This window comes from Myxine glutinosa, chromosome 9 (genome assembly GCF_964187855.1).
Source record: "Myxine glutinosa chromosome 9, kmMyxGlut1.1, whole genome shotgun sequence".
NCBI classification, from domain to species: domain Eukaryota; kingdom Metazoa; phylum Chordata; class Myxini; order Myxiniformes; family Myxinidae; genus Myxine; species Myxine glutinosa.
Window position 1 is genome coordinate 139,455,765 of NC_136269.1, and position 15,335 is coordinate 139,471,099.

Consider the following 15,335-nt stretch of genomic DNA (forward strand, 5'->3'; position numbering starts at 1 on the left):
GGGTTTGGAATCAAACCCAAACGAGACAACTCAAAATGCAAATGTGCCAACTCTACACAATCATGTTGGACCATGTCCAAGTGACCTGCTGTGCTGTCATCAGTGACAACAATGACAAAGATGTCAGCTGTAGACAACAATGAGCTGGACCAAGCTTCCAAAGAAGAGTCACAGTGGACAATTAATGTCATAGTGGCAACTTAAGATTACAGAGAACAACAATCTGTACAACATTTTACTGAAAAGATTGATAATGGAGTTTACACCCCAAAACTCCCTCGCGCGTCCCTCTGGTGGACCAGTGTGCACGACTATTGAGAACAGACCTTCGGTTTCAACCTTTCACCTGAGAGGTTGCAAACTTTTGTGCATGCATTCCCAAAAGCTATTTTGTGTAGGTATGAGCGAGAAAAGATGAACTTCAAAGTTGAAGAACAAATAGCTGTGGTGAAGGTCCCCGCAGGCAAGTACTGCATGGTGCAGGGTCCGAAATCTTTAGCCACATTACAACAAACGAGCTACCTGTCGTGCATTCCACTCGGAGCTCGCCCCTTTATCATACCGTAACATCAGGATTGAATAATAATGGGATCTGAATCACAGAGCAAGTGTGAGCGTGCGTTGCGGAATCCTGAGGAGGCCAAACCTTTACCTTTAATAAACCATCTTCCCATTCATGTTGCTGTGTCCATGCTGACATATCGACACCTGCACAAAGCACACAATAAAATAAATAAAACACAAGTGTCTGTACTAACAAGAGGCCCCATCTGACTGAAACCACCACCAGATTTCAACATTGGTTCTACATGAAAGATTTAGGTTCTACAACATCATCGGTCCACTGGGTCCGCAAAGAATGCCAATAATTTAACTTGTGAAACTTTCAATGCCAGCATTTAGATGAGGCCCACTCATTGAGCCGGCTCAGAAAGTCACCGATGGACTCGAGATTTAACGGAGATTCAAAGGAGACCTTTTCTTCAAGAACAGAGCATGCGTAGTCACCTTCGAGGGTGGAGATGAGATTGGGCATGGTATCTTGCCAAAGTTCCGGCAGGCGTTGGTGCAGTGAAGGTGCGAGGGATAGCATTAGGCGTAGAGCCCCGATGGAGCAGTCCCCGCCCACCCTGGGTAAAGCTGATTCCACCTGTAGGTGCAGAAAATGACAAATGTCCCAACGAAGAAACAATAGGCCTATATAAGATCTTGCATATCGACCACAAAACGATTTCATTACATGTAGAACAACCACATCGCACAACGATAACACAAAATCTGTCTGAAATCCTAAAATCAACCACCCATGTACATTACCAGTGGTAATGCATTCCCATTTAAGGATTTGTAATTATCCAGGCATGAGCGACGTGAATAAATGTCTGCGAAGGGAACACGTTGCTCTGGACATCAGCAAACGGGTGTTTATATTTTATCCGTTACTAGCAGGGGTACCCCGCTGTTGTTATAATAATGTTGGCATTTTGAAGAAATCAAATTGGTTTTTCTATTTCTTGTAGGGCTTAAAACACTTCCCTGCAACCTCTAAGAGTCTAAGGAATGGGGTCGCGGATCATTTAATATTACCTTTCACGCAGCTACAAAGGCTTAGGCACTATAGAGCAATTTTAAACTAGAACGACACTCTTCGATGTCCCGACGACCACTGATATGCCTCCATCACTATTATTACATCATTATACATACTTGTACCAAGTTTGATTTAAATCCCTTTTCAGCTGTTCTCAAGTCTCACATTTTTAGCTGACATGACCTCCGAAGATTATTTCTTGAAACACGAGCGTTCTGTCTAAACTTCATACCTTCCTTCCTCCTTATATTTTATTCTCCCTGTATAACACCTGAATCCTGTACTTTCGATGCATATACTTACTCTCATCGATTTCCACAGTTCTATTCGGTCCACCCAATTGAACTGGATGATCAATGACATATTGAGCACACATATCACGAATGAAATACTGCCAGTCTACAATAACCCTCCTAGCCTGGTGTTGGCTTAGCGGTTAAGGTGCCGGCTTGGGATCCTAGGATCCTGGGTTCGAATCCCAGTCGATCACTGAATTAACGCCAGGGGGGTTGACTCAGTCTGTCATCCTTCCGAGGTCGGCTAATCGAGTACCAGCTTGCTGGGATGAATGATCCCAGTGTGTACCCCGGTTTAGAATAGGTACACCGTATCCCTGCGCATCGTAAGAGCGTGACCAAGGGTTGGCGTCAGGAAGGGCATCCGGCCATAAAAACATTGCCTCAAACAGGGAACCATGATTGTCATGGGGCCCGCAAGGCTAACCCCTGCTCTAGCGGGGAAAATGGCCTTAAAACGATCATTCATTCTTTTTTTTTTATAACACCTGAATCCTCCCTTACCTGAACTATTGTAACATTGTCTGGGCACGCTCCAGTTACAATCAGCTACACTCACTCTCAGTTATTCAAAAGCGCACTATAAGGATCTGCACCCTCTCTCATCCACATGACCACACTGCACCTTTTTTTTTTTTTTTACCAAACTCAACATAATGACACTTTTTGGCATTCATAAATTACATACAGGGATATTCATGTACAAACATATTAACAAACTTCTTCCACAAGTTTTTGCATCTTACTTTACAGTTGTCCATGATATCCACTCTCATTTCACCGGATCACAACATAACTTATTCCTACCTTTTACTCGTACATCTTACTCCATTAGTATTCTACTGTAGCGGTTACCGCTGTATGCACACAATCGCCTTGCACCGGCCAGAACACGGCCAGACGCGCCTCTCCCGGGCATGCCCAGACTCACTGTTCCCGGGCACGCCCGAACCTCCCGGGCACGCCCGGTCTCGTCTTTCCCGGGCATGCCCGCTCTCGCCTTTCCAGGGCTCGCCCAGAGCGTCCGGGCATGCCCGCTATCGCCTTTCCAGGGCTCGCCCAGAGCGTCCGGACATGCCCGCTATCGCCTTTCCAGGGCTCGCCCAGAGCGTCCGGGCATGCCCGCTATCGCCTTTCCAGGGCTCGCCCAGAGCGTCCGGGCATGCCCGCTATCGCCTTTCCAGTGCTCGTCCAGAGCGCCCGGGCACGCCCAGCCTCGACTTGCCAGGCCGCAGCCAAACACGCCCGGGCAGGTCCAGACTCGCCTTTCCAAGGCGCGCCCTTGATACCCGGGCATGCCCGGTATAGCTTTTGCCGGGCAAACTTCCCGACATAAATGTGTATATATATTGCTGCCCGATAAACGGGCTTTTCAGAGTACCCGAGTGTGATACATTTATTAAACCTACTCGGACGAATTTCCATCTTTGGTCGCGTCAATTCTTTCAACTCGCGTTGGAGCCCAGCTCCTTCATTGGTGACCTACCGACATGGATACGGCAGTGACGCTTAAACTGCCTACCTTCTGGGAGGCTCACGCGGTTGTTTGGTTCGCTCAGGCGGACTCTCAGTTCGCCCTGCGAGGCATCACCGCGGACGACACCCGCTTCCACCATGTTGTGGCGGCGCTCGGTTCCGCCACCGCGGCCCGCGCCTTGAGCCTCCTCCAGCACCCGCCGGCTGCTGACAAATACGACGCGCTGAAGACACTCCTCCTCGACGCTTTCGCCCTCTCACCGGCAGCACGCGCACGGCGCCTGCTTGACCTGCCTGAGCTCGGCGACACGCGCCCGTCCGAGCGCATGGACTATATGCTCTCGTTGCTCGGTGAGCACTCTCCGGATTTTCTGTTCCGCGAGCTGTTCCTTCGCCAGCTGCCTCACCCGGTACGCCTCGCCCTGGCTGGCACGTTGATCACGGATTCCCGCGCCCTCGCCAGGGAAGCCGATAAGATCTCCTCGGCGGGCCAGCACATCGGCGCGGTTACCTGGAGCCCGCCGCCGTCTGAGGCGACGCCCACGACGCCCGAGCGCCCTGCGCGGTTGGAGGCCGAACTGCCGGTGCAACTGGCGGCCGCCATGCCGCACCGCCCGCTTCCGACACGACGGCAGGGGCCTCCACCTGACCGGGCGTGGTGTTATTACCACGCCAGGTTCGGACACAAGGCTCGAACGTGCCGGCCCCCGTGCACTTTCGGCAGGTCGGGAAACGGCCGGGCCGGCGTTCATTCCCAGCCATGAGCGCCGGCCACTCGGGCAACTTGCTGTTTATTCGGGACAAAGCGTCTGGGCGGCGTTTCCTGTGCGACACCGGCGCCCAACTGAGCGTCATACCCGCCTCCGAGCAGGACAGGCTGGACGCAGTTTGCGGCCCCTCTTTGGTCGCTGCTAATGGCTCGGCCATACGCACTTTCGGCCCACGCGTCGTCACCCTCTGCTTCGGCAGCCAGCGCTTTCAATGGACTTTTGTTACCGCCAGCGTCCCCGTGGCTTTGCTGGGCGCCGACTTCCTCTGCGCGCACGGGCTGCTGGTCGACGTCAAACGACGTCGCCTTGTCCACGCCGAGACCTTCAGCTCCCTGGCGTGCACAATGAGCAGCTCCGCGCCGACCGAACTGGCGTGCGCCCTCCCGGCAACGAACGAGTTCGCTCGCCTGCTCGTGGAATTCCCGGCCCTCACGCGGCCGACGTTTTCGGCCGTCGCGGTGCGGCACGGGATCGAGCACCACATACCCACTACGGGCCCGCCGGTCTACGCCAGGGCCCGCCGCCTCGACCCAGCCAAGCTCGCCGTGGCGAAGGCCGAATTCGACGCGTTGGAGCACCTCGGCATCGTGCGGCGCTCCGTTAGCGCGTGGGCCTCGCCACTGCACATCGTGCCAAAGCCGGGGGGTGGATGGCGCCCGTGTGGCGACTACCGCCGTCTCAATGACGCTACCACCCCCGACAGGTACCCGATCCCGCATATTCAGGACTTTTCCGCCCGTTTGGCGGGACGGGTCATCTTTTCGAAAATTGACCTGATACGGGGCTACCACCAGGTACCTGTCCGGGCGGCCGACGTCCCGAAGACGGCCGTCATCACGCCGTTCGGCCTGTTCGAATTTTTGCGGATGCCGTTTGGCCTCAAGAACGCGCCCAGGCGTTCCAGCGCTTGATGGACGGCGTGCTGCGCGACCTGCCGTTTCTTTTCGTCTATCTGGATGACATCCTCGTCGCCAGCACATCCCGCGCCGAGCACCTCCTCCACCTCCGAACACTGTTCGGTCGCCTCAGCGAGCACGGCTTAATTGTCAACCCGGTCAAATGCCACTTCGGCGCGACGACCGTTGACTTTTTGGGCCACCGCATCACCAAGACCGGGGCCGTGCCGCTGCCGACCAAGGTCGAGGCCATCACCACGTTCCCGCGTCCCCGTTCCATCAAGGCCCTCCAAGAGTTCCTCGGCATGGTGAATTTTTATCACCGATTCGTGCCCCGCGCTGCTCAGCTCATGCGGCCCCTTTACGAGGCCCTCCGGGGCAAGCCGGCCAAGCATGACATTGTTTGGTCCGTGGCCATGGACGCGGCCTTCGCCAGCGCCAAACGGGCCCTCGCCGACGCAACGCTGCTGGCTCACCCGGTGCTCAACGCGCCCATCGCCCTCACTACGGACGCCTCCAACTACGCGGTGGGCGCTGTCCATGAGCAATAGGTGGACGGGGTTTGGCAGCCACTCGCTTTTTTCAGCCGGCAACTCCGGCCGAACGAGTTAAACTACAGCACGTTCGACCGCGAGCTGCTCGGGCTATTCCTGGCCGTTCGCCATTTCCGACACCTCCTGGAGGGCCGCCCGTTCACGGCTTTCGTCGACCACAAGCCGTTTGTCTACGCAATGGCTAAGGTCACGGAGCCGTGGTCGGCCCGCCAGCAGCGCCACCTCTCCGCCGTGTCGGAGTTCACCACGGACATCCAGCACGTCGCCGGCAAAGACAACGCCATGGCCGACTGCCTTTCGCGGGCCAGCGCGAACGCGGTCCACCTCGGCGTGGACTTCACGCTCATGGCGGCCGACCAGACCACCAACGCCTCGGTGCAGGCACTCCGCGCGGCGGACACGGGCCTCCGCCTGGCCGACATCCCCTTCGCGGGCACCATCCTGCTCTGCGACGTCTCCCAGGGCCAGCCTCGCCCCATCGTGCCCGTTTCCTGGCAGCGCCGCATCTTCGCCTCCATCCACGGCCTTTCTCACCCGGGCCGGAAAGCTTCTCAGAAGCTGGTGTCGGCGCGTTTCGTCTGGCATGGCCTTCGACGAAACATCCGCGACTGGGCCAACGCCTGCACGGCCTGCCAGCGAGCCAAGGTCCACCGCCACACCCAGGCCCTGCTGGCACCTTTCGCCGTGCCTGAACGGCGTTTCGACCACGTCCACGTGGACCTGGTGGGTCCCCTGCCCCCCTCGCGGGTGTTCACCCACCTGCTCACCATGGTGGACAGGACCACCAGGTGGCCGGAGGCCGTGCCCCTCACCTCCACCACCACCGCCGACGTGGCGCAGGCGTTCATCGCCACCTGGGTCGCGCGCTTCGGCGCACCAGCGGACATCTCGTCCGACCGCGGCCCACAGTTCACGTCTGAGCTTTGGGGCGCGGTCGCCCGTTCGTTGGGGGTCATGCTGCACCGCACCACGGCCTACCACCCCCAAGCCAATGGGTTGTGCGAGCGGTTTCACCGCTCCATGAAGGCCGCACTCATGGCCGGCCTTCAGGACGACGGTTGGGCCGACCGGCTGCCGTGGGTCCTTTTGGGCCTTCGCACGGCCCCCAAGGAAGACCTCCAGGCGTCCGCCGCCGAGCTCGTCTACGGCCAGCCGCTCCGCGTCCCGGGCGAATTCGTGCCCGACGCTACCAGTCCCTGGTCCGCCGCTCGCCAGCGCTCGGACCTCCAGGAGGCCGCCCGACGATTTGCCCCCGTGCCGACGTCCCGCCACGGTGGCCCCCAGTCCTACGTCCCCCCGGCGCTTCGCACAGCGGAGTACGTCTTTGTGCGTCATGACGCGCACCGGGGGCCACTCCGGCCGCCGTACGACGGGCCCTTCCGGGTCCTGCGACGGGGCGACAAGTCTTTCATCGTCGACTTCGGCGGCCGGCCGGACCGGATTTCTGTGGACCGCCTCAAACCGGCGCACATGGACGTCGACCGACCACCACGGTTGGCCCTTCCTCCGCGGTGAGGCCGCCCCCCGTCCACAGTTCCCCCCGCTCGACCACCCACCACCACGTCGGACCCCTCCCCACGACCCTCCAGGGGTCGCTTCAGCCGGGTCATCCGGACCCCCCTTAAATTGACCCTGCCGGTGCAGGTCGATTCTGGAGGGGCGTGTGTAGTGGTTACCGCTGGATGCACACAATCGCCTTGCACCGGCCAGAACACGGCCAGACGCGCCTCTCCCGGGCACGCCCGGACTCACTGTTCCCGGGCACGCCCGAACCTCCCGGGCACGCCCGCTCTCGCCTTTCCAGGGCTCGCCCAGAGCGTCTGGGCATGCCCGCTATCGCCTTTCCAGGGCTCGCCCAGAGCGTCCGGGCATGCCCGCTATCGCCTTTCCAGGGCTCGCCCAGAGCGTCCGGGCATGCCCGCTATCGCCTTTCCAGGGCTCGCCCAGAGCGTCCGGGCATGCCCGCTATCGCCTTTCCAGGGCTCGCCCAGAGCGTCCGGGCATGCCCGCTATCGCCTTTCCAGTGCTCGTCCAGAGCGCCCGGGCACGCCCAGCCTCGACTTGCCAGGCCGCAGCCAAACACGCCCGGGCAGGTCCAGACTCGCCTTTCCAAGGCTCGCCCTTGATACCCGGGCATGCCCAGTATAGCTTTTGCCGGGCAAACTTCCCGACATAAATGTGTATATATATTGCTGCCCGATAAACGGGCTTTTCAGAGTACCCGAGTGTGATACATTTATTAAACCTACTCGGACGAATTTCCATCTTTGGTCGCGTCAATTCTTTCAACTCGCGTTGGAGCCCAGCTCCTTCACTACGTTATTTTGGGCCACGTCTTTGGAATAGTATTGATGGAGCAGGGAAGGCCCAGTCGGCTGTGAGTCGTTTAAATCTTCCTATAAACACAATTTGATCTCGTATTATATTGTTAGTTTCCTTTCTACACGTTGATTTCTTATTCACTTTTGCAAGTCTTGCCTTATTGTTATTTCATTCTTTATTTGTTTACTCTTGTTATTCTTATTCATCGTATTTTTGACAATTTTTCCTTCATTTTTTAACCATTCGGTATCTTGATCTAATTTATCGTTTGTCATTTATATTGTTAGTCCACAGGCATATCAATACAAGCCTCGGCTTCCGAATATGATGCCACCATATTTTCTTCCCTATATATTATCTTGATTGTATCCTTCTGAGTTAAAGTTCCGAAGTATTACTTTTGTATATTTTTGTTTGACTCAACTTTGGCAACGATGGAAATAAATGTTTCTTTGAATTGAATTGAATTGAACTTGAAAGTGCAATTCCAGGAGCGCATCAATTCGACAAAAGGCCGAATAACTTGCAAAAAACAAAGAATCCATCAAACAGACAAAATGTCGACACCGGCACCAACGGTCCTTACCAGTAAGCGAATGAAGAGTGTGTGAGGCTTTGGCACTTTCCCTGCAAAAGTGCAGAAACAAAAACAAAATCAATCCAATAGTAGAGTCTGATGAACTGAGAACCACTGTGGTTCTGTTCCACACTCTGACGGTGAAGATACCATTTTCCAGGGGATTCTGATTTGCGAGGTGCGTGGAAGCGTGGCATACAGCACCGAGTGCACCAGAGTAGATGGGGAGACAAATGAACTCCAGCAGGTAGGGCCAAAGCACCTTTGGAGAAGAGATACGATCCAATCAGTTGACGCAAGGATTCTGAGCCTATCTATGCAGCTTAAATTACCTTGTAATCCACAACATGTACCTCAGAAACCTTTCAGATACGAACGAGACAGAAATTGTGATATTTTGACTACCCCATTCCATCTTTATGCATGTCCCACCTGTTCCCCTTCCCTCTCCTCCCCTCTCACTCCACTTAGCTCTCTTATAATCCACAACCTTCCCTTTATTCCCGTTTCCGTCCCTCAACAGAATGAACAAGGTACCGCCTCAATCCTGGAAACGGTCGTTGTCAGCACGTGCAGAACACTGCAAGCGAGGAGTCGTATTGCTTCCTGTCCATCATGATCCATTTCAGATCCCTTTGGCTTCACCTGGGCAAAAAAAGAGGAAAGATGGAAAAAGTGATTGAGGGAATTTTGACATTCTGAACGAATGGCATCGAAGTCTGCCACGATGATCGAGGAATCTGGCATACCAGATGACACCTTTTTTCTTTTTTTTGACGTACTCTTTACAGAGCATTTGTGCTGCCGAAGTAGTTTCTGGACAAGGGTTATACTATACTAGGTGGTTTGCCATTGCCTTCCTAGCATTGTTTGTCTGCGCTATATAATTTTAAATGCTGATAATCAAGCGAGGAAGCAGCATGCACCACTTAATTTTTTTAAGTCTCGGCCGGGGTTTGAACGACCGCCCTCCCAGACTCGGGGCGGACGCTCTAACCAGTGCACCACTGAGTCTGGTTCAGATGACATCATGACATTGAAATACAAAGTTTGATACAATCTCAAACCCACTGAACATTTTAAACTTTATTTCAAGCAAAGCAATGGGGACACACCCTGCCAATGAACAAATTGAACAATGACAGATGCAGGCCATATTTTAACATCATCAGGAAGAGCAAAGCATGCTCTGAACTTCACCGCAAAGTCAACTTTTAAAAAGTTACCAACAATGCGTGCTTTATAGCAATACTAGAACCAGCGTGGTCTTCCCCCATTGAACAAAACATGTCGGAATGAGAGTCGGTCACATTTTGTGAAGCCGTTAAAATTTGATTTTAATAAAATAATTGGGCTGGTAGGATGGCCTAGAGGTACGCACACTCACCTCACAGGTGGATAGCCTCGGTTTGAATCCTGACCAAGCTATAAACTGCCATCCTGGTGTTTTACAGGCAGGGTGGTTCATCAATGTGTGGGCCGTCCCTCGGACGGACGTTAAACGGGCATCCTCTCTGCTGGCATTAGTTAAAGATCCCATGGTGTTTTTCGCGAAGAGGAGGCGAGTATTAGCCAGCACCATGAACAAATACCAAATTCCTGCCCCAACCAGCAGGGGGCACTGCATCAGCAGGCCAGCTACGCTCACAGGAATGATGCAAACCAGCATCCACAGACTGCACACAAAATGAACTAATAAATAATTAGAATATCATAATGCGGATAATTTTAACGAAACGCCAACTTGTGTTCCTGCTAAACCCCCGTTGAACAGTCATCAGAGTCAGACGAATCACCTGCGGCACAGAGCTTCGCTGGAATGCACACTGACGGACAAGAAACTGCACGAGATCCAGCCCTCCGTCCAGGTGGAGATAGCCGTGATGGGCCAATGCCACGATGCTCTGAAGCAACGCTCGCCGCACCTGGGGGAACAACAACAACCGGGCAAAGGAAGCCATGCTTTCATACCAGAAAGGCACAGCCATGCCGACACCTGCCATTAAATGTCACAACTAATTAAAACATCCTACTCATCAACAAAGCAACCACACCTTGAGGCTGGTGTCTTGAGTCAAAGGTTTCAGCCCAATCATTATTTCCGCCTTCTTTGAATCAAAAGTTGATCCTGAAAGCAGGTACGTTCACAATAAGGTGACAACACTGTGACCAGGCACACCGCTCGTACAAGTACAGCTCCGAGTGTGATGGTCCATCAAAAGGTAGTGAAGTCATGAAGCCACACTAATATTGGTCATGAACACATTCTGTGGTTTTAATGGGGTTGTCCAGGTACTAACCCTCATAACCCCAATCGACACAAATAGACAATCTCTGCTTACGACTGAGGATATAATTACTGTCGGATACAAAGTGAATAAATAGGAAAAGTACAATACCAGCAGAGTTAATGAGGTGTCGTAGTACAAGTAAACTGCCGACACGTGAACGCTCTCCGCCGCTTTCGACTCGCTGCTGCATCAACAACATCAAATGTTCTGGAGCCAGCTCTCCTAGAACCACAAGGAAATAGAAGGAACTTGGACACAGAAACCCATTTGGACAATCATGCCTGTGCTTTATCAACACCACCAGTTCAATCTATTAGTCTATCTACTCAATTTCACTGGTGGGGTGGAAGGTGAATAGGGGAACGCCAAAGGGACACCACCACGGCGTGTTCATTCCTTATCTTTTCTATGGATGGAGAGGATTGTATGATGAGGAATTAACAATATCCAATCATCGAGATTCATCCAGCTAACCCTCCATCCACAATACTTATGGGTACCTATCTAATCTCAGTTAAAATGTATCTGATATTTATACTGCCACTACCTTTTTTGGGGAAACCATTCCCTGTATTAACTAGAATGTCACTCGGTAGAGCGGCAAGGCCCGAGTAGATGGGCATGTGCTACCAAAGCCCCCGGCGGATCTCAACCAGTGAATGGCCTTTGAACCTTGTGGGAGTGTGGGAATACTAGACACAGATTGGTGATTTATTTAATGGGCATCTGCAGTTGGAAATATGATGCTGTGCATCATTACCAAGTAATGGTAACAAACTCTTCAACAAAGGACATCGCAACGTGAAAATACACAAAGCGTATGTATCTGGATTGGATGGATGCTCCTGAACACTGATGGGAAGGCCATATCTGGGGCATGTGTAAGTTTGAATGGATAAGTTTGAAATGCACTTCTAAAATTATATTTACTATTAAACATGTTGGGGGAGTGGGGGAGGGGGGGGGCAGGTTTGAGGGATGTTAGAAATATATTGCTTGTTTGGTTCCGGGATCACAAGATAAATTTATACTAGATTTTTGCATCTATTGGTAAAAGGGGGGGTGTGTGTGTGTGTGTGTGTGTGTGTGTGTGCGTGCGTGCGTGCATGCATGCGTGCGTGTGTGTGTGTGAGAGAGATCCACTGCGGCCACTCACTTGTACTATCAGGAAATGGTACGAACTCGACACATCGGATCCATCCACGTATATTTCTTGAATTTCCGTGTGTCCGATTTGCATCCAGGAACACTTGTAACAATTATAGTTAACCTTTTTATTTGCCACTCCTTCGTTTAAATTTTGAAAATTTGTTAAAAAGACTTTCGCTTACAGATTTCACTCTCGCAAAACAGGTTAAAAGTGCACCAGTTCGTCGAAGCAACTCACTGAAAACGCACACATGCGTGAAAGGCCTCATTAGCATTGATACCTCATTTTGAAAGTCCCATATTGGGCACAACTGGAATATGAATGAATATGAATGATCGTTTTAAGGCCATTTTTCCCCGCTAGAGCGGGGGTTAGCCTTGCGGGCCCCATGACAATCATGGTTCCCTGTTTGAGGCAATGTTTTTTGGGCACAACTGGGAAGGGGATAAATTAACAGGAAAGGAGAGAGAAAGAAAAGGAGATATGGAGAGATAGAGAGCAAGAGAGAGAGAGCAAGGGTGAGAGAAAGAGATAGGAAGAGCAAGGGTGAGAGAAAGAGCGAGGAAGAGCAAGGGTGAGAGAAAGAGCGAGGAAGAGCAAGGGTGAGAGAAAGGCGAGGAAACACAAACTGGCAAGTAATATGGTTCGATATGGGGGGGGGCTAATGGGGGTAATAAAGATAACGGGACAGAATTGGGGATGACAAGAGGGGGCCATGCACTGCCTGCATGAAGCCTTGGAGGGAGGATTGAGACAGAACAGACTCTGGAAGGTCATTCTATAGACGGGAAAAGCAAAAAATAACAGAGTTAAGGTGTACAATCTATAATCCATAATTAATACAAGTTAATAATTCCATAATCGGCCTGGATTTTGGAAGTTTAACCAGGATGAGGTTACTGACAACACAACAACTGTCGAACCTTTAGAGTTTAGAGGCTCAATATTCGTGCGCACCATGAAATGATATTTACCCATGTACAATGATTGTTTGCAAATGTAACCGAGGGTGTGCACACAAAATGTTACAAAACCCCCAAATCCCCCAAGTTTAACAGATTACCTATCGCAGTGAAACACCTCAACACCTCATTGTGGACTTTCATAGCTTGGAGATTTGAGAAATCCACAGGACTGCTGCACACCTGCACACAAATTCACATCATCACATCGTGACCTCATCATCCACACAAATAGTGCACTACCTCACTCATCAACCAATCAAATTCACACACATCTTATGTCTAACTCACCAAACAGTCAAATTCACACACGGCTTACATCTTGCTCACCAAACAGTCAAATTCACACACGTCTTACATCTAACTCACCAACCAGTCAAATTCACACACGTCTTACATCTAACTCACCAACCAGTCAAATTCACACACATCTTACATCTAACTCACCAACCAGTCAAATTCACACACATCTTACATCTAACTCACCAACCAGTAAAATCCACACACGTCTTACATCTAACTCACCAACCAGGAAAATCCACACACGTCTTACATCTAACTCACCAACCAGGAAAATTCACACACATCTTACATCTAACTCACCAACCAGTCAAATTCACACACGTCTTACATCTAACTCACCAACCAGTAAAATCCACACACGTCTTACATCTAACTCACCAACCAGGAAAATTCACACACGTCTTACATCTAACTCACCAACCAGTAAAATTCACACACGTCTTACATCTTACTCACCAACCAGTCAAATTCACACACGTCTTACATCTTACTCACCAACCAGTCAAATTCACACACGTCTAACATCTTACTCACCAACCAGTCAAATTCACACACGTCTAACATCTTACTCACCAACCAGTCAAATTCACACACGTCTTACATCTTACCAACCAGTAAAATTCACACACGTCTTACATCTTACCAACCAGTAAAATTCACACACGTCTTACATCTAACTCACCAACCAGTAAAATTCACACACGTCTTACATCTTACTCACCAACCAGTCAAATCCACACACGTCTAACATCTTACTCACCAACCAGTCAAATTCACACACGTCTTACATCTTACTCACCAACCAGTCAAATCCACACACGTCTAACATCTTACTCACCAACCAGTCAAATTCACACACGTCTAACATCTTACTCACCAACCAGTCAAATTCACACACGTCTTACATCTAACTCACCAACCAGTCAAATTCACACACGTCTAACATCTTACTCACCAACCAGTCAAATTCACACACGTCTAACATCTTACTCACCAACCAGTCAAATTCACACACGTCTTACATCTTACTCACCAACCAGTCAAATTCGCACACGTCTTACATCTTACCAACCAGTAAAATTCACACACGTCTTACATCTAACTCACCAACCAGTAAAATTCACACACGTCTTACATCTAACTCACCAACCAGTCAAATTCACACACGTCTTACATCTTACTCACCAACCAGTCAAATTCACACACGTCTAACATCTTACTCACCAACCAGTCAAATTCACACACGTCTAACATCTTACTCACCAACCAGTCAAATTCACACACGTCTTACATCTTACTCACCAACCAGTCAAATTCGCACACGTCTTACATCTTACCAACCAGTAAAATTCACACACGTCTTACATCTAACTCACCAACCAGTAAAATTCACACACGTCTTACATCTTACTCACCAACCAGTCAAATCCACACACGTCTAACATCTTACTCACCAACCAGTCAAATTCACACACGTCTTACATCTTACTCACCAACCAGTCAAATCCACACACGTCTAACATCTTACTCACCAACCAGTCAAATTCACACACGTCTAACATCTTACTCACCAACCAGTCAAATTCACACACGTCTTACATCTAACTCACCAACCAGTCAAATTCACACACGTCTAACATCTTACTCACCAACCAGTCAAATTCACACACGTCTAACATCTTACTCACCAACCAGTCAAATTCACACACGTCTTACATCTTACTCACCAACCAGTCAAATTCGCACACGTCTTACATCTTACCAACCAGTAAAATTCACACACGTCTTACATCTAACTCACCAACCAGTAAAATTCACACACGTCTTACATCTTACTCACCAACCAGTCAAATCCACACACGTCTAACATCTTACTCACCAACCAGTCAAATTCACACACGTCTTACATCTTACTCACCAACCAGTCAAATCCACACACGTCTAACATCTTACTCACCAACCAGTCAAATTCACACACGTCTAACATCTTACTCACCAACCAGTCAAATTCACACACGTCTTACATCTCACCAACCAGTCAAATCCACACACGTCTAACATCTTACTCACCAACCAGTCAAATTCACACACGTCTAACATCTTACTCACCAACCAGTCAAATTCACACACGTCTTACATCTCACCAA

General features: G+C 50.7%; 1 protein-coding gene across 1 annotated transcript in view; it reads right to left on the reverse strand.

Annotated features, from left to right (window-relative positions):
* LOC137434857 (maestro heat-like repeat-containing protein family member 1) overlaps positions 1-15,335 on the reverse strand; it is a 109,164-nt gene that overhangs the window by 60,059 nt on the left and 33,770 nt on the right. The window contains exons 9-17 of the mRNA XM_078785140.1: positions 12,987-13,068; positions 10,882-10,995; positions 10,537-10,610; positions 10,279-10,407; positions 9,020-9,127; positions 8,633-8,744; positions 8,492-8,532; positions 1,009-1,150; positions 653-708 (exon numbers count right to left, since the gene is read on the reverse strand). Coding sequence (XP_078641266.1) covers positions 653-708; positions 1,009-1,150; positions 8,492-8,532; positions 8,633-8,744; positions 9,020-9,127; positions 10,279-10,407; positions 10,537-10,610; positions 10,882-10,995; positions 12,987-13,068 — 858 coding nt within the window. The remainder of the gene's footprint in view (positions 1-652; positions 709-1,008; positions 1,151-8,491; positions 8,533-8,632; positions 8,745-9,019; positions 9,128-10,278; positions 10,408-10,536; positions 10,611-10,881; positions 10,996-12,986; positions 13,069-15,335) is intronic.